Below are 21,168 nucleotides of genomic sequence, written 5' to 3'. Positions count from 1 at the left end.
GAACGAAATCAAAAGCCATTTATGATATAACATGCTAAGTTGAGCCTTGTTATCGTGAAGCACTAAAGCTATTCACCTAACAAATCAAAGATGCCAAGTTTGCCTGTCAGATCCTGTGGAAATTCGTATATTTCTCACAGTTTCATTCATTACATGATTGTTTTTTTTTTCCTGATGATTTTTCACTTCATTCATCAGTCCCTCGGTCTTTAAACAGTCCAGATGAATGGACGAATGGAATGAATGGATACTTTGCTCAGGTATCATAGACTTCGTACGGACGTGTTATGCAAGACTGCAAATCATCACCATATTAGACAAAATCAAAACGTTTTCTTCTCCAAGTGCAATCATATTTGATGACTGAGGAGAGACATCTTAATAGCGTACACAGAAAAACAGAGAGTCAATGTTCGGTGAGACTGTTGGAGAGTTGTCATGAATTGTATTTATGTGCTTTGGATTTTGGTAGCCTTTTGCAAAGGTAGCTCGCAATGGACTCACACACATCGAGCGGTGGATTCGCGCACAGAATAATATCGGAGTTCGCTCAGCTCCACTCGCAGGTCGCTATACTCGCCGTGACTGTGTACGCCAGGTATTGCGAGCTGCCTTTGCAAAAAGGCTATTCATTTGGTAGTATTTAAATCTCTGTCTTATTGTTATCATCTGTTTTTCAGATATCGACGAATGTTCTATCAACAACGGAGGATGTCAACATGGATGCATCAACACTGAAGGAAGCTACGAATGTTACTGTCACGAAGGATTCACCTTACACCCCAACAGAAAAGACTGCACAGGTAACTTTGGTAACTGGACTTTCTCCGTATGGACGAGGTTCTAATGACGTCATGCTCAGGGGCAAAAACTGCGCATGGAACCCCCACACGCTTGGGCAAGCGCGTAAGCATTGCATCCCATGTCCCGTGATAGGCAGGCGGCGCGTACTGCGCGCTAGAGCTAGCGCTCAATGCACACGTGATTAGTTTTTGCCGCTCAGGCAACGCGTCAGTTGACGTCACGGAACCTCGTCTATACAAATCAACACGGTGCTGCCCATACTGATTTCATTTTAAACACAAAGCCAGACTTTGATGTTATTGATACCGGAAAAACGTTATTTGTGTCAAGATCATCAAAAAACCCTCATGAATTAACGTGAGAGTATAGAGGTTATATTTCAGAATACTTTTGAGTTGACCTTTAGCAATGCCCAAGGACAGAAGAATGTCTGACATATAATTTGAAACCCGCTTTTCTTAAACTAACCAAGATCATCATGACGAGTGAAGCGTTGTAAAAAGATAGGGGTCAAATAAAAAAAAATAATACATTTTTACGTCATTTCTGAAATTCATCAGATTAATGAATGGAGGCAGAGTGAGCCTTCGATTTAATGTTTACTGTGACTTAATATCTTCGGCGTAAATACCATGAGGGTCACAAAACATGCGTATCGAGATTCTGCCTGAAGCGCAGATAAGCTATACTACCTCAATTTCATGAAGAACGAATACTGTTGTAAAGCTAAGTAGGACCTACTTAAAGGTCGACTTTCGTTTCTACATTTTCACCCTCTGAATTATTTATACATCGCAAAAGGAGTTAACGCCATTTTCATTAATTTGAAATATTTCCGATTGTGTCAGCTGGAAGACAAAGAAGATAATAATTATGAAAATATGATATATTCTTTAATCGTAACTTCAAGAATAGGGCTTGTTATGTTACAAGTGAGGTATTACTGAGAGAGTTTTAGTTTGTTCTAAATCTGATGATAGACTTAATTTAAAATATTTCAAACAGTTTGTCAAAAGTGGCGCTTAACCCATTTTGTGATCAAACTCGTAACTTTGACTCTGAACTCTTCAAATCAGCAACGCGATGTCTACCTTTGCGCACGCCCGCGCGCGCCATTCTTGAGTGTCACAAAGAAGGTACAGAAGAAACCTGTCTACTCACGTGCGAGTCCAACTCACACTTCACCGCGTCGGGCAAAGGCACGTTCACTTACCAGTGCGGGGAGAGCACGCGTTATCAGTGGACCCACGGCACTACGAACGATACACTACCCAGCTGCTCAGGTATGGAAAGCCATGGTGGAAATAATCGTAGTTTATCGATTTATTTACCTTAATATTTGTTGAACGTCCACTGACGACAACAAGATTATTCATTGTTATTATCATTATTATCTTTTTTTTTTTTATCAGCAGGAAGCAAATGGGATCCGAAGTGCAGAAGTGTCTGATATCTATGTTTATCGCTTTTCCAAAAAAGTCCAATGTGAAAAACAAAACTATCCCTACTAAACCCCTGTATGAATGTTATATTTTCTTGCCAGAACTTAGTTCATACATTAGATGTTAATGTTTACCTATGATGAAAAAGTGACAGCACTCTTTACAAAAATATTCACCTAATTTTTATGTAGATATCTTTACTCAGTAGGCCCTATCGGTGTTGGAAATCTTCTTAAAAGAAATCCAGCATCTTATGTGGATTAAAAAAATTAGAATGTTGATTATGAGTTTCAAAATGTCCCTCGATGTTTTGCACATCTAGAGGAGATTTGACGCAAATCGTTTTTTTTTTTTTTTCATGTACCCTCACAGCTTCAGTCGATGCCCCACTATTCAGCCGAAAGGCGCGCCTATTCTTTTCTACCAGTCGTTGCGAGCTCCAAAGACGGGTCACACGGCAGCTTTCAAGGAGCATCAACCAAAAGCTATCAGGTACGGATGGGCTGTCCGAAGAGTCTAACACTGGAAGCCCCACCCTCGACCCTGATGACCCTACAGCGCCACCCTCGGCGGTTTGGGATAATCCTGGGAACGATTCCTCGTTATTCTCCAATTACGGTAAAAGGCCGTTCTTGCACCACCGCCAGGCAATCCACTTAAATGCTTCTTTTTCACATTTCCATTCTTTCATACATTTTGGAATGCAAAGATTCACCCACAAAAGTTCACTTGTTTTATTAATGCGCGCACGCCTTTTGAACACACAGCATTTTCGGCACGTTGTCGCCTGGAGACAGACAGTTTCACCGCAATAGTAATACATTTTCATTTGAATTACTGAAATTATTTATGCCTTCACAATTATTGAATTTTCCGCACTAGTGCATTTAATTTAAATTTGAATTATTTATTTTGCTGGTTTTGCTTGAAAAAAAAAAAATTAACAGGGTATTCTTTGAAATCATCAATAACCCCTGCACCGGAAATTATAAAACTTTGTGTGCTAAAATGCTGCAAAATGATTTATACGTCTAGCGTGAACTTTCACCTTTGCCCCGGAAGAACTGAGTCATCAGGGTTCGGGACGGGTCAACCTGCAGAACGTGAGTTCTCCGTCGTACTTTATGTTGCCCTGTAACTAGTGAAAGTGCAGTGTGCCTTGTCTAGTTCGTGTCCGCCTCTTATTTGCTAGTTTATCTCTTCCTCGACCACTCGCAGGGGGCGCTTTTCTGTTGATTTTACAATGGTATCATTATTCAAAATAGGTCATCATTAAAAACATCATTCCAGTCTTCTCAAAGCACTGGGGTAATTTACATATTATCACATTTCCCCTTAAAAGTCGTAACATTTTGAATGGCAAAAAAAAAAAATATACTGTCTTTTGCAAATAGTGGACCAACATGTCAAAATACTTAAACATTTTATCCTTGAAGCAAAGGTTACCAAAATCAATTTCCTGTTTCTTTTCCCTTCATTTAATCGAAGTTTATGTTCGTAAGTATAAGCGGGCAACACAATATGAGGGAAATGAATTATACTTTTTAGTCTATCACCAGTGTCATGTTCATCAAGGAAGATCATAGACATTGAAAGGCGCCCTCTGTCAGTATGTGATTCTCAATTTTCAATGCATGTTTGCCGTCCACAATGTCCACATGTCATGGTCGATTGTTTATGCACCGCTCTGTAGTGTGTTCTTACAAGCCAAGGAAACTAAGTGCATGTCACACTTGATCAAACCGCTACTAACGATTCGTACGATGTATGTGTTCCTTAGTTGCACGGGGACCATAAACGTTTTTGGATGAATCTATCCATCTTTCATTCTATTTATTTTCACATTCTCATATTTCACGAGCAAGACGAGAATTGCCAACCCTCAAATGGAAGATGAACGCGTGAAGTTCAAGTCTCTAACAGTTTAGGTTACTGATTTATGTGTTTTTGTTGTTGTTGTTTTTTTTTTAATCGCTATGCCAAAACGTAAAATTCGTTGAAATGTCAATAGGAAGGAGTAAAATGATCCTCAAATCAAATACCAATAATCTCAACTAAGAGTTTAATAACGAGAAACGATGCATCGTTTCTCGTTATTAAACTCTCGTTATTAAACTCTCTTAAGTACAATCTCGAACGAAAACTTCCATATTTCAACGACATGTCGTTGAAATATGGAAGTTTTCGTTCGAGATTGTACTTAAGAGGCTTTTACCAGGATAGTTTCAATCGACTTGCTCGACCAGAATTCCCTGTCTTAGCAAAGAACAGTTGAGAATATAAAAGTAATATTTTAAACCACAAATATGCATATAAAGGTTCAAGGTGAATACAATTTGTTATAAATCATTAATTATTTTATTGTAGAGAAGGGAAAGTGACAATGTTATAACATCTTGGAAGCTCCTATCTTCCACCTTTCTGGTTGAATCCCATGCCCTAGTGGCATCTTTCAACCAAAGAAAAGCCTGAACGTGGGGCGTGACGGTGTCTTGTTGAAAGTGGCCTAGGCCCTGGCTCGTTCACGAAGAGAAGGTGAAATGACGACAGGACGATTCGTTAAAGCTCACGACGATGCTACCTCAGGACGTGAAAACTTTCGTTAAATCTTGCTCGGGTACCAAAGACAAGTCACCATCAAGCGTGTTTGTACTCTGTAATCCATGGACACGATTCTTCTTCTGTATATAAATGAAGAGTTTGTTTGCAAGAACCGATAAGTCCATATTTGCCAATAATGGAGATATTTGCGATTAAAGGTCAAGAAAAATAAAGAGAATAGTAAGAACATTTTTGGTTCTTTTGACCATAACTTCAAAAATATACCTTTATATGTAGTGACCAATATATCATTTAAAAGGTACTATTTTGTACTTTATGACAGATATCGTACTTCAAAATCTTCATAAATGGACTTATCGGTTTTTGCAAACAAACCTTTCAAATATTGAAGAGCACTAATATAAAGAATCGAACGATGTCATTTTCAGCCGGCGGATGTCGGAAATACTGTGAGGTAAGCTTCCTGAACCTTAGCTGTGACCAGCAACCGATCTCGAGGAGGAAACGGCAGACGGAGGGCGCCATCGATGTCGGCGATGACAGCGCCAGTGGCTCGGTGATCACGGCTTACGTAGAGATTGTCATCAAGGCGCGGTTAAGAGGTATTATCAAGTGTTTGTAATGATAATGTTGTTTCATCATTAAAGCGTATGATATATCAACACATTTAAAATCATTATGTTATCACAAACATTGTTATGATTTGTTTCAGCAGAAGCAAAAGTCAAATTTATGAATCAGGCTTTAGAGTACACGTTTTCATTTTTTTTTCAAACAAGCAAAGAGATACTATATACATGTATATTAGATCAAAATTTCATCATGGTGCACCCATGATGTAACAAATATCATTCAGCCAATTACGATGTTTTAAACAGCAGTGAAATAGGAGTATTTGCCACCTAAGCTCTCACCACTGTTGATTTGAAACTGGTGATATCTTTTTCCTCTTTGCAAAACACTAATTCTGGCGTATAAACAGATATACTACTCAAGACTTGTTTGACCCTTCTGCCTCTTTTCTTTTTCTTGCCAGCAGGGAAGTGCAATTTGGAGTGCGCCCGCAGTTGGTCGGAAAAGAAAATGAAGCGAATGATCAAGCGACTTCGCAAGTCCATCGAACGCGATCATTTCGTGGTTCGGATCGACGGCACGGAGTACGAGATGAGCAACACGCTGAACATCACTGACGTGTCGGAAGAGAGCTGCCCACTCGGCCACGTCATGATCGACGGGGGCACGTGTGGTAGGTATAGCGCCCTCTACGAGAGGTTATGTAGTCTAAGTAGTTTTGGTGCAGATGAGGATTGGGCTTGTAACTTTTTGCGAGATACCAAAAACCACTTATGAAATAATACAGAGCATTCTATTCTGAGAGGAATTCAAAATTTAACAGATGAAAATCGTTTTTGAATGGCTAAAGACATAAAAAAAGTAAAACAAAACAGTCGTAATTAAAGATGGGTCCAACCTTTTATTAGGAGTGCTCTGTTTGGATATCTCAGCCTTTCAAAAGCAATTTTCATCGAATCTCTTTTGGAATTACATTCTCTTTCATATTTCATAGGAGGTTTCTCATTATCTCACCAAAAAATATGAGAAACCTGAAGTTGGGTCTCAACCACAACTTTACGATCCCTTTAAAGAGGGTGGACTTCGAAATAAATTCTGTGATCACATGGAGACGTGTCCCTCTTGCGTAATGGCAGACATTACAATTTTGTAGAGGGCGTACTAGAAGTCCGCACTCGCATTCGCATTGTGCTACGAAGGCCTAACCTCTTGCCAGGAGCGCTGCCCGCCATTACGAAGAGGGGCAAGATCCTCACTTTGTGCCCATCTTTCTAATGGCGGGCCTTTGCTCATATAGCAATAATTATAATTCCTAGTATTATAAAGAGTTTGTTTGCAAAAACTGATAAGTCCATATTTGCCAAATGGAGATGCTATTATTTGCGATTAAAGGTCAAGAAAAATAAGGAGAAAAATAAGAAAATTTTTGCTTCTTTTGACCATAACTTAACAAATGTACCTTTATATGTAGTGACCGATATATCATTTAAAAGGTATTATTTTGTACTTTATGACAGAGACCGTACTTCAAAATCTTCAAAACTGGACTTATCGGTTTTTGCAAACAAACTCTTCATATGTAACCTCTTTGGCCCTCACTTCCCAGTCATCCCGTTTCCGCCGAGATAACTTTTATGCTATGGCAAATTTTGTTGGTCATACCTGACAAAGTTTTTTTGTTAGCATCTTGACTAGGAACAGCTGTGTTTTAACCTAAAGTGTTGCTTCCAAATATGATTGTAGAATTTAAACGTGAAAGACATTGAACATTAGCGTTGAAAGAGCAAGTTCCCGTAATCGATTCGTAAAGTTTAGTCGTTTTCGCACAATTTGTCTATGTAACATGTCCGTAAAGAAACGTTTCATTATGTCCCCATAGACTATGACTTTACTATACCCTACAATGACGACAACCATAACGACTATGCTCATCCCAGAGGCCTTCCTCAGTCCTTTATACTTGGAAAACCTTTATTTTACGTCATACTCTAGCATTATCTTAAAGAGTTTGCATGGAGAATCAACTAAAAGTAATAATCTTGATTTCAGGAACATTAAAGGGATCGTGTAGTTTTGGCTGAGACCTAATATCAGGTTTCTTACATTTTTTTTTTTTTTTTTGTGAGATAATGAGAAACCTCTTATGAAACATGAAAGAGCATGTAATTCCCTGAGGAATCCAATGTTTATTTGATGAAAATTGGTTTTGAAATGGCCGAGATATCCAAAACAGAGCGATTCTAAAGGTGGGCCGGACCCACCTTTTATTACGATCGCTTTGTTTTACTTTGTTTTTGGATGTTTCAGTCATTCCAAACCCGATTTTCATCAAATAAACTTTGAATTCCTCTTAAAATGGTATGTTTAGTACTATTTCAGAAGTCTTTTCTCAGTATCTCGCAAAAAGTTAAAAGCCCAATTCTCATCTCCACCCATACTGTACCATCCCTTTAATCTGCATTCGTGTTGCGGTGTCTTATCGTCTTTTGTGTGATTGTCATAGTATGCTAGTCTCATCCTTTCAAGACATTTCAATGTATTCGTTTGTTTTTGTTTCCACCTCGATCAGTCGCATGCAGTATAGGAACCTACTATCACGCTAACATCGGTGGATGCGTGCCGTGCGAAGAGGGCACGTACCAGGACGTGGAGGGACAGCTCGAGTGTAAGAGATGCCCGCAACAGGATCAGCAGTACGCCGTGTTCGGTGCGCGCGATGTCACCGAGTGTGGAGGTAGGTCCCGGATGTTGCAGGGGAACATTTTCGTCGAGTGTTTTGTAATTGATTTTCACTGACAAATTTGTTCTCAGCCAATCAGATGTACTGATTTCACTAGCTTAAAACCAGTTGTTAGTGACAGACAAGTTTCATGAGACGGTGCCCCGAAAGTCATGAGGGGTTGGGAGATGGCTGTGGGGGAAAAGGAAGCCGTCATTTTGAATTTACTTTTATCCTTGCTTTCTTGAGGTGGGTTAGAAATATGCAGAATAAAGGGGTGTAGTTACCAACAATTAAAATGTCTGCAGCTGATGGTATGTCCACCTTTTCCGTACGAGATTCAAAACACGTCGTTGACATTTCATACACAGGACTCTCGAGGTCACCGTTGGCAATGACGCTAAGAAAATCTTACGACATTGTACGATGACCAGTTTTTGGATAACATCATTGCAGTAAAGACCTTAAATTTACTTCGTGTTGTTCTTGAAAATTTGAGAAAACACTGAATAATCGGAGCTTATTTACGTCAGTGGATGACAATTTGTCAATCAGTTGCAATAAACAAATCTCGACAGAAAAATCATCAATTTGAACAGCAGCGTAGTCTGCCAGAAGTAAAAGCATTGTTGTGTGTAAAACATATTGGTCGACGCTTTTTTGACAGAAAGTTTGTCGCCTTCATTTTGTCTTACAACAACCATTGTCATCATTGATTCGATAACGGCTCACCCTGGCAATATACCTGTGATGTTGCACCCCCAACAGGGCAATGTCATCCCGGAGAATATTCGGTGGATGGATTTCAGCCATGTGACCCGTGTCCAGAAGGTTTCTACCAGCCTGAGTCGGGCCGAACACACTGCCTGCCGTGTAACGGTGGACTGCTAACGAGCTCAACGGGCGCCATCTCGTTTGCCGACTGTCTTGCAAGAGGCATGAAACTTAAATCAATATAGATTGTATCATTAACGCAACGCATTAAAGGATTCTAGGAATGAAATTCAATATTTCAAACACTTTGAATCTCATGGATTTTTTTTTTCATCAATGTAAGTTTTTAAAAAGGGTGATGTTAGTGTTTCTTAGTGTTTCAAGTCCCTCCGTTAAGAGATAATAATATACATGTAGTTAGTAATCCATCTAATAATTTGATAAAGATTTGACTAAAGTGGATTTTTTTTGTTGTTGCAAATTTGCTTATTTGCTTTTCTTGCCGAATATTTTTTTTTTGGCAAAAACTTTCCTACCTTTTAATTCGAAACAGTGAAAATGTAAAAAAAAAAGTTGCAGTCACCAATTTCATTATCTTAAATATCCTCTTCCTAATTTAAATACGTTCAAGACTTTTCCAAACTTCGACAACAACAACAAAGACAGCAACAAAAGACAAGACTTGACAATTACGCTACGATATATAAACAATATATTACTAAGATTAATTTCTAAAATTCATATCCTATCTGCAGTTTTTAAAGCTACACAAAATATGAATCCGCATTACTCTTGGCAATTACAAATCGCCAGGACTGCGATTTTTACTTCTTGTTGTTGTTGTTTTTTTTTTACTTGTCTTTCAGAACACTGCGAACCCGGCATGTATTATGACGTAGATGGGCATGTATGTCGCCGGTGTCCTCAAGGATCCTACCAACCGTATCCAGCTATGAATTACTGCATCCGTTGCCCTGGCAACACGACAACCGATGAGGAAGGTTCGAGAGATGGAGACCAGTGTAAAGGTATGTCTTGTGCAAAGTGATTATATAGAGTAGTTACAAGAACAAAATCCTCTTTGACGGAGCATATCTCTTTACGTAAACCTCAGTAATGATGATAATTAATAATAATGATAATGATAATGATGATACATGTAATAATGATGCCATGATAAACATTAATGACCACCCGATTCGATGCTTGGTAATTCATCAGTTGGCAAATACAGTTTGCCGTCATACAAGGTTTACATCTCTATTGTCAGATGGAAGATGAAAATGAAGAGGAAGCGAAGATAAGGATGAAAAGTGGAAAAAAAAAACCAAACCTATTTTGCTGATGATTTCTCGTCATTACCCAATTTGTAAAGCAACTGACTTTTGATTTTCTTTCTCTCAGTGTTAAAAAGATAATATAGTTTTGGTATAGATGGGCTACAGTTTTCCATTTTTTTTTTTGTGAGATAATGAGAAACCTCTTATGAAACACAGCATACAATTCTAAGAGGAATTCAAAGTTTACTTGATGAAAATTGGTATTGAAATAGCTGAGATATACTAAAGAAACAGCAAAAAACAAAGAGGTCCTTAAGGGTGGGACGCACCGTTTGCTAGGACCACTTTGTTTTACTTTGATTTTTGGACATCTCAGCCATTTCAAAACCGATTTTCATCAAATAAACTTCGGATTCCTCTTTATTGTATGCTCTCTAATATTTCATAAGAGGATGAAAGTTAAAATCTGGACCCTCGTCTTAACCAACACTATATCATTCCTTTAACTTTAAGGTCTCGAAGACATTCATTTAATGCTTCAAACTTTAAATGATGCCAAGCTAATTTTCCCCCGAAATACTCTTATATATATATATATATATATATATATATATATATACAATGTACATATATTATAATAATAACAATAATAATACATTACATTTGTAATGCGCTTAATACAATGCTTCTAGGCGCACAGGGAAGAGACGAAAGGAAAGATGAAAAATGAGGGAAAACAGCCAGGTCAAAACATAAGTAAGAATAACATGACATAAATCAAATGTGTACCAGTAATTAAACACATACAATAATTGAATTACACTCAACACATTAACTTAGGGAAGGAATATATATATATATATATATATATATATATATATATATATATACTCACACACACACATCAGGTGAATATGTGACAGACTATGATATGAATCACTGTTCGATATTTCGCTATTCATACATAAAAGTGGAAATAAATCGGTTAATAAATCTATTAATGACACAATCGCTTTCTATTCAGAAGGTCAAATACTCAATATAATGATATTCCATTTTTATTATATTGTATTACATTATATGATATCATATGTCATATATGAAAGTATTGTATCAATTATATTGCATTACATTATATCATAATTGTCATATTATAATGTATTATAATAATACTCTATATCATATTACATTATACTATATTATGTTGTTTTCATATATTTTGCAGATACGACCTGTCGAGGCAAAATAGGACCATACGTCGGTTACTTCGAGACCCCAAACTTCCCCGGAGACTACCCCGCAAACGCCCAGTGTATTTGGCAAATTAGACCACCAGCGGGACGAAAGGTCATTTTTGTCGTATCAGAAATATATCTCCGGAAGGAGGATAATTGTGGAGATTCAGTGGTCATTCGGAGAAAAGGTGAATGAGCAGCTTCTGGGATCGAGTCCAGACTCGTTTTCAAATTCAAACTACTGGAGAAAAAACATAAAAACCTAAATGTACAGGATATGTGAGCATCGGTAGTGACTCGATATCCGGCGATTGAAACTATTAGCACACGCCCATAGAATTGATATAACAGACATTAAGCGAAATCCAAGTTTAGATATTCAAGGCTGTTACAAGCTACTGTTCATTGAGCATGGTGTTCTTCAAAAGGTAGAAAATGTTCAAAGATATCCAGCGCACAGATCTGAATCTGGAATACTTAATTGGTATAGATAATTCTGTTTCTTGACAACTACAAAACTTTTGAAAAGTATGAAATGTTTAACAGTGTTTAAAGTAATCTTTCCTGTACTATCTTATCTCGTAGTTAACCACACCTTGTTTTCTAGTCTTTATAAATTTACTATTTTAAAAGATTTATTGGTATTTTCCTATGTGTGCCATAAGTGTTATTCGGCGTAGGTATCAATACAAAATGGATGGAAAATGTGGATGTTTAATGATTGTATCATCGGTAGAACAGTTTGCCTCTGCTTAGTAAGGGGAATCTTGTGAGATGATAAATTCATTACGATAGGGTGTGGTTATTAATACGATTTATCTAATCATCAACTTTACAGGTTTCTTTTTGGAAATGCTATTGTTTATTTATTGGTTCGTTCAATAATTCAGTGATCAATATATTCATTACGGTTGTGCCTTCATAAACTCTATTTATTCATGTTTACTTGATATACAGCCACGCCCCACTCGGCCAGATCATTTAGGGCGTGCGAAAACGTGACACGCCCGTTCGCCTTTACAGCGCAGACTAAGCGGCTTTGGATCCGGTTTACGTCGGATGGAGCAAACTCGTCAAAAGGCTTTAGGATCCACTATGCTACATATGACGGTACGTGACATCCAAGGGATGGAAATAATGCTAATGATAATGATCAAAGTAACGTTTATAATTGAAGAGGTTATTTGCAAAAGGGGCTAGATCCATTTTTAATGAAAATCAAGTTATTAGCATCACTGCACAGAATTCCATTTGAGTTAGTTACAGGGAAAATTTGAACTCCGGACAACCGTTTGAATAGAAATGTGTACAACTTCTCACAAACAAATTGAGTTTTCTCCGAAGTACTTAAAGTGGACCTAGCCCGTTTTGCAAATTAACTCTTCAATTAATGATATTGATTAATCATTTTGAATGATGTTGGTGATCACAACAGTGATAAAACAGTAGAGTAGAGGGGGGGGGGAGGGGGCTTAAATAGAATGTATAGGGAGTTCGATTTCTGTCAATATAATGGTTTGTTCATCCTTGTACAACACGCTGTCCCTTTCCGGCGAAGGACCATAATATGGCAAAGATTTAGGAGTGGGAACCTGGCAATGCCTACCGGGCAAACGAAAATTGCAGAGCTCTTTGAGAATTCACGTTTACTAGTTCTGATTATACTACGTTAGATAAATTGCACCAACAAAAAATTGATGCGAAGGATTCAAGGTTTTTTTTTTGTTTTAATTTCGGTGACGACTTGTGTTTCGGTAGGTGGGAAAAAGGAAGCCATGATTTCATCACTTCGTGTAATGTGGATAATTATAGCTACTGATTGTCATTATTGCCCTAAAACGAGTGACCTTTAAAATGTTATATTGCTTCCTTGTGTTAGGTCCGATTTTGATGACTTCTTGTCATTCTGTTCGTTTTATTGCGCCTGTTGTGGAATGTGATTTTCAATGCATCTTTTCCGTTGGTGTTTCTCCCATCCCTCGCAGAAAATTACGAATACTTAATGAAAGACATCGTAAAGGACGGACGGCTATACGAGTCAGACCACCACCAGGAAATACTTAAGGTAAGAAGCCCTTTAAATGTCTACCTGGTTCTTGTACTATCTAGTGCATTTCTGTGAAGGATGACTGCGATATATTGGCCCGAATTCACGAAGACGGTTTAAATCTAAACCATGGTTTGTGCAAATTTCTTATGCGTAAATACGATTGACAGATTGCGCACGCCAACAGAGGTCCAGTTAGTAACAAACGCGCGTTGATACCCGCATGTCAAAGGGACTCCTGTTTCACGTTCATTTTAGACCATGGTCTAAATTTAAAACACCATCGCGAATTCGGGCCTGTATGTACATATCTGGCTTTCCATAGTCAACCACGTGGATACGATTATTTTTGTGACTCACACAGTCACGTTCAGACGTTGTAAACACACGCCCACGCATTCAGAGTCTAAAAGAATCTAAAACGGTCTAGAAGAATCTAAAATATACATGTATTACTGGAGATTTGATAACACTGGAGTATACTTCCTTTTTTTTTTTGTTCAAACGTGTGATAAATTAAAATTTTCTAACTAACATATTTCTGTTTATTATGTGTTCACAAACTTGTACGCTCCTCTGCACTGATTCTTCTTCACGTATTAGGTGTTATTCTATCACGCATTATACTGAGTAGCGTGGAGAGAAAACCTTGGCCCGATTTAATCGATCTTCATTCGCTGCTACCAGGGTACATTCGAAAACCGCGAATAGCGCAGGCTTGGTAGAATAGAATTGCCCGTCAGCGAAAGTATGCATCAAAGCGTGTAGGCTCGTAGGTAACGTTCGACTCCATCAGTCGAGATTTTCTGGTTGTGTATGTGCTGAATACAAAAAGAGTTCAGTGCGAAAACTATACACAATTCGTTACGGGAATTTCGAATATATTCTAGTCGGGCCAGCCTTCCCATTACATGGTATCTTCACGCTACCTGGTGTGTAAGGTCAGCACGAGGATGAATTGGATTTTCATTTTACATCCGGGATCTTTGTCTTTACCATATCTGTCTTCTTCTATAGGATAAAGAAGTGCTTACGGAACTATTGAAGGTTATAGCACATCCCGAGAGGTACTACAACTACAGCCAGGAACAATCGCGTTCCCTCCTCCCGCGCTCCTTCATCCGGTTGCTACGCAACAAAGTCACGAGATTTCTGTATCCCAGCCAGGTGCAAGATTCGGCCAAAGACTCCTCGGCCACAACAGGACCGTGGTATTGAAGTGACGTTGCTACATCTCCATCTCAAATGACATAAAATGCACGTCGCACCTTAAAACACAATCGAATATTTGATGCAGAGTTTAAAAGAAAGAAATATAGCTGTGCACGTTTGAGTGAGCTTATTTTGTTGGCAAGAAAGCTGTAATATTAAGCTCTGTATTGTTCCTTTTCTATGGAAGTTACGAGCCAAAAAACAAAATGGAGGAAGCAAATCTCTGAGGATATTTCAGACAGGGTGATCCGCGTGCTCGTTCGAATGAGGTACAAATAATGAGTTGCTTTCTAAGTAAAGGGAGTCACACACACACACACACACACACACACACACACACAAACAACAACAAACCGACCAATGGTGGCCTCAGAATAGCCATCTAGGTCCATTATTGTGACTTCCAGCCTTAGATGAAGGCTGAAGCAAAGTGAGAATGAAGTTATAGCTTGTCTTGTTTTCATCCTCCCTTAGTGCTTGAAATGAACAGCAACGCCGAGGCATTCAATACTCAACTTTATTTATTAAGATTGTACAATATACCTAGAGAGAGGTACATTAAGTCAGTAACAAAGAGTAACACATATTGTTCACTGGTACGTTTGGTGACTAAGATTCCCTTCACTTGTGATTAAAAAAGATAAAAAGTGCGGTTGCCATTTCAGAAAAAAAAAAGTAAAGGATATGCCTTTGCATTTTTCCATGTACTTGAAAAACATCCGTTATATTCTTTGTTGTTAAGTTCAAGTTAAAGGAGAATTAGAGTCAGATATTGATGGATCAAGATAACTGGTAATTTCGATGCATATATATATATATATATATATATATATATATATATATATATATCTTTTTTTTTTCTGCGGACAGACCTTTCAACCACGTTGTAAACGAATGCTTGAATCAAAACGTGTAGCTTATATCGCATTATCCTGAAGGTTTTGTGATTTTGGTAGTTCCTCGCAGGCGGTGTGTTGCTGTGTGATAGAGATCAGGGGGATAATTCAAAAGTTGTTAGACCATGTAGACTTTTGGGGTTCTTTGAAGATCTTGTGTACATCCTAGAGCAGTTGCAGTCAATATGTAACGATATATAATACATGTATGTGAAAGATACGTCAATGTGGGAGAGGGGGCACCGTGGCATAGTGGATGAGACTCCATAATTTCAGTCGGAGATCTTCATTTCGAATCCCTTCAAGAGCCTATACATTCTTGTACAAGATGTTTTTACCCACCACATCCCTTTCCACGCAGGTGTATAAATGGGTACCTGGCAAAGCTATAGGGTGATAATAATGGCAGGGAGCTCTGGTAGAGCAGTGGCAACACTGAAGAGGCTACTCTGGATGAAGAAGATCGTATCATTTTTATCAATATCGCTATTGTTGTAATTATTTCTATTATTACAAAATTAATGATCATTATCATCAATGAGTCAAGTTGTGCCAAAAATTAACAGAGAGATACAGAGCCTCCTTCGACGCTTTGGCGGGAAACTGTGAAAAGATTCACCGCTGCAGTGTAGTAATAATTATTATTATGATATTCGTTTTACTAACGTGCTGGTGGCAGTCAATGTGTATGACGTATTGAAAACCTTCTGCTTGTTTTTGAATGACCGTGTGTGAGAATTATATTACAATTTATTGATTCCAGTAGGAACCGTTGTTGGCTGTGTAACCAGTTGAATTTCACCCGTAGTGTATAGCTTGATATATTTGAAAATATACGCTGAAGGCGGTGAAACCTGCAAACCTGCCAAAATGAAATGTTATAACATAAAAAAAAAAGAAACACACAAAGAAAAAAAAACGGTCTATGTGGATCAAATACGTCTGCAGGAGAAAGAATTAACCGCATAATATCGCATTTACCAATAATTCATAAATCGCCAAGCATTTTCCCTGCGACTTGTGATATTTTGAAGTGATTAAATTCACAAAGATAGCAAAAACAACTTCCAACAAGTATATTCATGCATCTACAGAATGATAGAACATAAAGATTTATATTTTTTTTTCTCTTTGCAGTTTTTCCGAACCTCATGTTGGTGTTCATATGAGATTGACGGAATCTTGCTACAGAGAACGTAATTGTTATAATATCTAATCGAAATTTCAGTTTTGCCGCCGCTGTTAAGATGAAAAGTACAAATGCGTCTTAATTTTGATATCGATATGATTGTTTTAGTTGCAATCGACTCGTCACCGTTGAAAATCCCCCCCCCCCATCATGCTTCTATTCCCAGTTAGGGTAGGATTATGTAAGATGAATATTTAAAGATAAAAAAAATAATGTATGATTATCTTAAACCTCCGCTCCAGGCTGATTGTACCCATTTATGTATATAGTAATACACCTGTAATTTGTAATGAATTTACGTGAAAAATTATCCTTGCCTATTCAACGATATGTGAGTACTTATAAAAAGTTCAGATGAAAGCAAGCTGTATTCTTATGTTTCACTGTCACTGAAAACAGCGAAAACTTAAAAAAAATGCTCAGAAACAGCAGCTTTACTGTTATACAGCTGTTATAATCTAATCACTTTCCATTTGTTTATTTCAGGCGCGTTGTATTCAGCTTTCATAAGACATAAGCCTTAACGTGTGACTTAGAATATTGGATAATACTTAATGATGTTTATAAAGTCTTTGTGAATATGATAAATTATTAATTCTGATGTTCATACCTGTAGAGAACTTGATGAATAGAAATCGATTACACCAATCGTAACTTTAAGAGCACGCTCTGTGTAACCTACCCAATTCAATGTGTGATGTGACAAAAGTACTATGATACAATCGTGTTAGACAACGCATTATTATATGACAAAAAGATATTTACTATCATAACACATTTAGCGTTGAGTGTTAAACACGTTTGGTCGTTGGCGCGGTATATTCTGTCCCCTAGGAGTTCGTTTCGGCCTAAAGCTTGGGAGCTGCAATAGACTCCTTGAAGACATATGACAGCACAGCAGTATATCACGTTTTTCTGCCAACTAACGGTATAACGTGTGCAAAATGTGTAGCAGTATACAGAATATTTGGGTAACCGCTAAAGTTTGCCTTCTCACCGTATGTTTTCTGTGTCATGGCGCATGTTTACCAAACAAGAACATTTCGTTGCTATATGTAGTGAAAAACAACAAGAGGGCATTATAAGTGGATATGCGACAAAGGAAGTACTACTGAAGCATTTTATGACTTGTCTTGCATGTTCTTGAACTGTTGTATAAAGGAAGAATTGTTTTTGCTATGCAATTTGTTATTACGTTGAAATGATGTGTGATACGTTAAGACATTTTCTTGCGAGAATCGCACGATATTACGTATTCGCTACAAGCGTTTGTATTTGAGTAAATCTAATTTAGGAATACCATCTGCGCTGTTTGCTTATAACGCCAAACCTTTCCCTAGTGTCTCTTGTGGTAATAAGCTGACATTAATATTGCCAGATTACGCGAGATTCATACGAGCATGATGTTTTTGTAATAAGACGTGAAAAGCCTGTAAAGAATGTAATGGCATGCTCCTTTCGAGAATATAGATGTTTACGTAAATGTAAAGCTTCTCTGCATGCGACGTGCGAATGATACCTTTTTATGACGAACCATTCAAAGTTGATATTTTTCATGTTTGTAACGAATTCCTACTGTGCTGAATGCATAATGAGTTTATTTCAGCAGCAAGCACAATGTTACACAAAGATTCAGTGATCTCGAGGGAGTTTCTGTCTAAAAGGGGCATTATTATGCTAGTTACAGTTCGCAATCCCATAAAGGCTCGTTATTCATAAGGTTTGTCATTCCAAAAATGAAAAAAAAAAAAAGGTTCGTTTTTCCGAAGGTTCGTTAGTACGCACCTTCTGTTCATTTTCAAATTAACGAACCTTACATAATTTTCGGATAAACATGTGATAAACGAACCATCGGAAGGGCGAACCTAATTTCTTTTCATAAAAAGCGAACCGTCGGAATAACGAACATCACAAAATTATGCTTTGCCATAAATTATATATGTAACATCAGTGTATATTATAGTCTACAGACTAGCAGTCTCTCCCGTAGTTGACATCAAAACGCTCACTGACTATATTTTAATAGCCAATGCTTAGAGAATAATCCGGCAGAAAGATATTCGGAAGAACCTAACTATGTTCCAATAATCATGGCAGCAAATCAACATAGTGTGTTCACCAGAATAGCTTATCGATATGTGAACCTTGCAACACCGTAGCATACATGTTTGTTGAAGATGACTGTACTTTGTTGGTTATGGTCACTTTGTATGCCGAGGCATACTGTGTAATTATGTAAGTTAAATATTTATATAATTATGATTATTGATGAACGACTTTGATGTAGCGGAAAACGTCTATATTTCATTGACTTCATGCGGTAGCAGCACTTTACTTTCGAAGCTATTTAATCATGACAAATTGGACGAGTTAATGATTTAATGATTAGATTTCAGTGAAAACATTTCCATGGGGAAAATGATTATAATGGCATGCATCTCTGCATAGCTTCGAAGTGTTTGTGTTATGTGCGATGCTGTGAATTACGACACTTTTTTTTTCTATCATTTCTCTCAATTATTTTCAACTCGTTTCTTCAGTGCTTCTCTTCGACCAACTTTGTCTTAACTTGTATTAGTCCAGTGAATGTATATAATTGTTGATGCGCTAATGTTACTAAGGAAGAAAATAAAATAAAATAAATTCAAGGGCCAAAGAATGAACAAAAAGAAATTGTCACGTCGTTTGTAAAGGATCAACTAACATTTATAGTTTTAATTTCTTTCGAGTCTAGTACTGCCATTGCCACCAGCTTTAAACATGATAGCCTTAATTTCATTAACTCTTTCATTCACCCTCTCTCTCTCTCACACACACATACAGCATACTATATATATATGTATATATATATATATATATATATATATATATATATATGTGTGTGTGTACATATATATATATATATATATATATATATATATATATATAGATGTACCCCAGCCAATTGGCTATTAAAGGGGCTTTACCAAATACCAGTTTATGTAGTCCTTTGATTTTATTCCATCCTTTGTGCCCATCTACAAACTGGAAGCACATTTTGATCTATTTGACTTAAGCTATTACTTTGTTCCATCTATCTCTCAATATGTTCATTCAGGACCAACACCCTCTCACTAGAGGTCATGCGGTTTTCCTACTAGGGTCAGAAACTATAAATCTGCCCCCCCCCCAAAGAAAAACGCAGTATCTACATCCAGCTCCATTTCTCAACAACCGAGATATTCACCATTTTATGTTTTTGCCAAAGCCCCTGGAAAATACACTCCTTTGAAAAATTCCTTCATTGTGGAATTTTAATCTATCTAGCTACCAATTTTCCTGGAAAATCTCATTTTGTGTTTTTGTTTTGTTTTTAAGTTATTAATGAAAATGTAGATACTTTGGGGAAACCCCATGCAGTTGACTGATTTCCCCAAGGAAAAACGCAGTAGCCAGTATCTACAATGGAACGAATTTCCCCAAGGAAAAACGCAGTATCTACAGCGGAATGACTAGGATTAATCTTCTGCCATAATTATGTATGCATGTCGGCTATTGTACAAGTATTCATGATGCACCATCCTCAACCTCCCCCATTTATGCCCTGATTACTGAGGAGGCTTCATAACAACAGCATTAACAAATAACAGATCGTTCTTGGAACGTTTTGCTTACATTCCCAGACCGATCTTGCTGTAAACGTTACGCGTTTATATGAAGCTTGCCAGGGCTGTAATGTGATATGGCCTAGCCGCTAACTAGCATCTAGAATACTAGATCTAGATCTGTACAGTCTAGGCTAGAGTCTGTCTAGACCAAAATAAATCTAAATCGGATGTCTGGACCTAGATCGATCTAGACTAGGTCTAGTTTTTATATCGTTTATTCTAGGCTGGCTACGTAACAGGCTACATGAGTCTACAGGCTAGGCTATGCACGATACTCACAGAAAAAAAGTAGCCTAACGTTAGAACTGCAGAAGGTTTAGTCTAAGCCCTTAGATTACCGGTCTAGGCCCCTACCTATTTTTCACATAATCTATTTTCAACTAGATCGCTGTCTATGTAATTTTAAGACAGTATGGTATGGAGTAGATAATTGAACATTGACACTTCACTAGCGGTGTTACACTTAGGAATAGGATTCTGAGTGGTTAAGTTTTAGTCTTAGACTTCTTTCTTAGCTTTATAAACAGGCCTTCCCTACTAGAGTAGGCCTATTTTAGTCCTACACTACATCTTTCTTTAGTCTTTCGGAATACGGACCCTGAAAGTTCTGATTAACGTTAAGTCTAACGTTAGAAAAGAGACGCAAGACTCAAACGTTACTGTCTAGACAAGTCTTAGACTTGGACTTAGATCTAAATATAGGGTCTAACATGTTAGTATAAACGCGACGTTTATCCGATACAACATAAATAGATCTAACAAAGGCACCTAACAGTTAGGTCTATTGCCTTTCGACGAAACTTTCAGATTTGGAGCCTGAGGAATTTTGACAAGGGTCTAGGCCTATC

The 21,168-nt window shown here is 37.6% G+C and overlaps 1 protein-coding gene across 1 annotated transcript in view; it reads left to right on the top strand.

The window, feature by feature from the left end:
* Positions 1 to 14,594, top strand: part of LOC140235926 (signal peptide, CUB and EGF-like domain-containing protein 2) — an 81,186-nt gene extending 66,592 nt beyond the window's left edge. Inside the window, 12 exon segments of the mRNA XM_072315918.1 lie at positions 681 to 803; positions 1,881 to 2,087; positions 2,619 to 2,864; positions 5,237 to 5,422; positions 5,845 to 6,054; positions 7,951 to 8,115; positions 8,869 to 9,036; positions 9,681 to 9,842; positions 11,320 to 11,517; positions 12,287 to 12,439; positions 13,315 to 13,394; positions 14,394 to 14,594. Of these exon segments, the coding sequence (XP_072172019.1) occupies positions 681 to 803; positions 1,881 to 2,087; positions 2,619 to 2,864; positions 5,237 to 5,422; positions 5,845 to 6,054; positions 7,951 to 8,115; positions 8,869 to 9,036; positions 9,681 to 9,842; positions 11,320 to 11,517; positions 12,287 to 12,439; positions 13,315 to 13,394; positions 14,394 to 14,594 (2,099 nt within the window).
* The last annotated feature ends 6,574 nt before the right edge of the window (positions 14,595 to 21,168 follow it).

The sequence above is a fragment of the Diadema setosum genome, chromosome 12, assembly GCF_964275005.1.
Source record: "Diadema setosum chromosome 12, eeDiaSeto1, whole genome shotgun sequence".
In the NCBI taxonomy this organism is placed as follows: Eukaryota; Metazoa; Echinodermata; class Echinoidea; order Diadematoida; family Diadematidae; genus Diadema; species Diadema setosum.
This window is presented reverse-complemented; position numbering and strand designations above follow the sequence as displayed.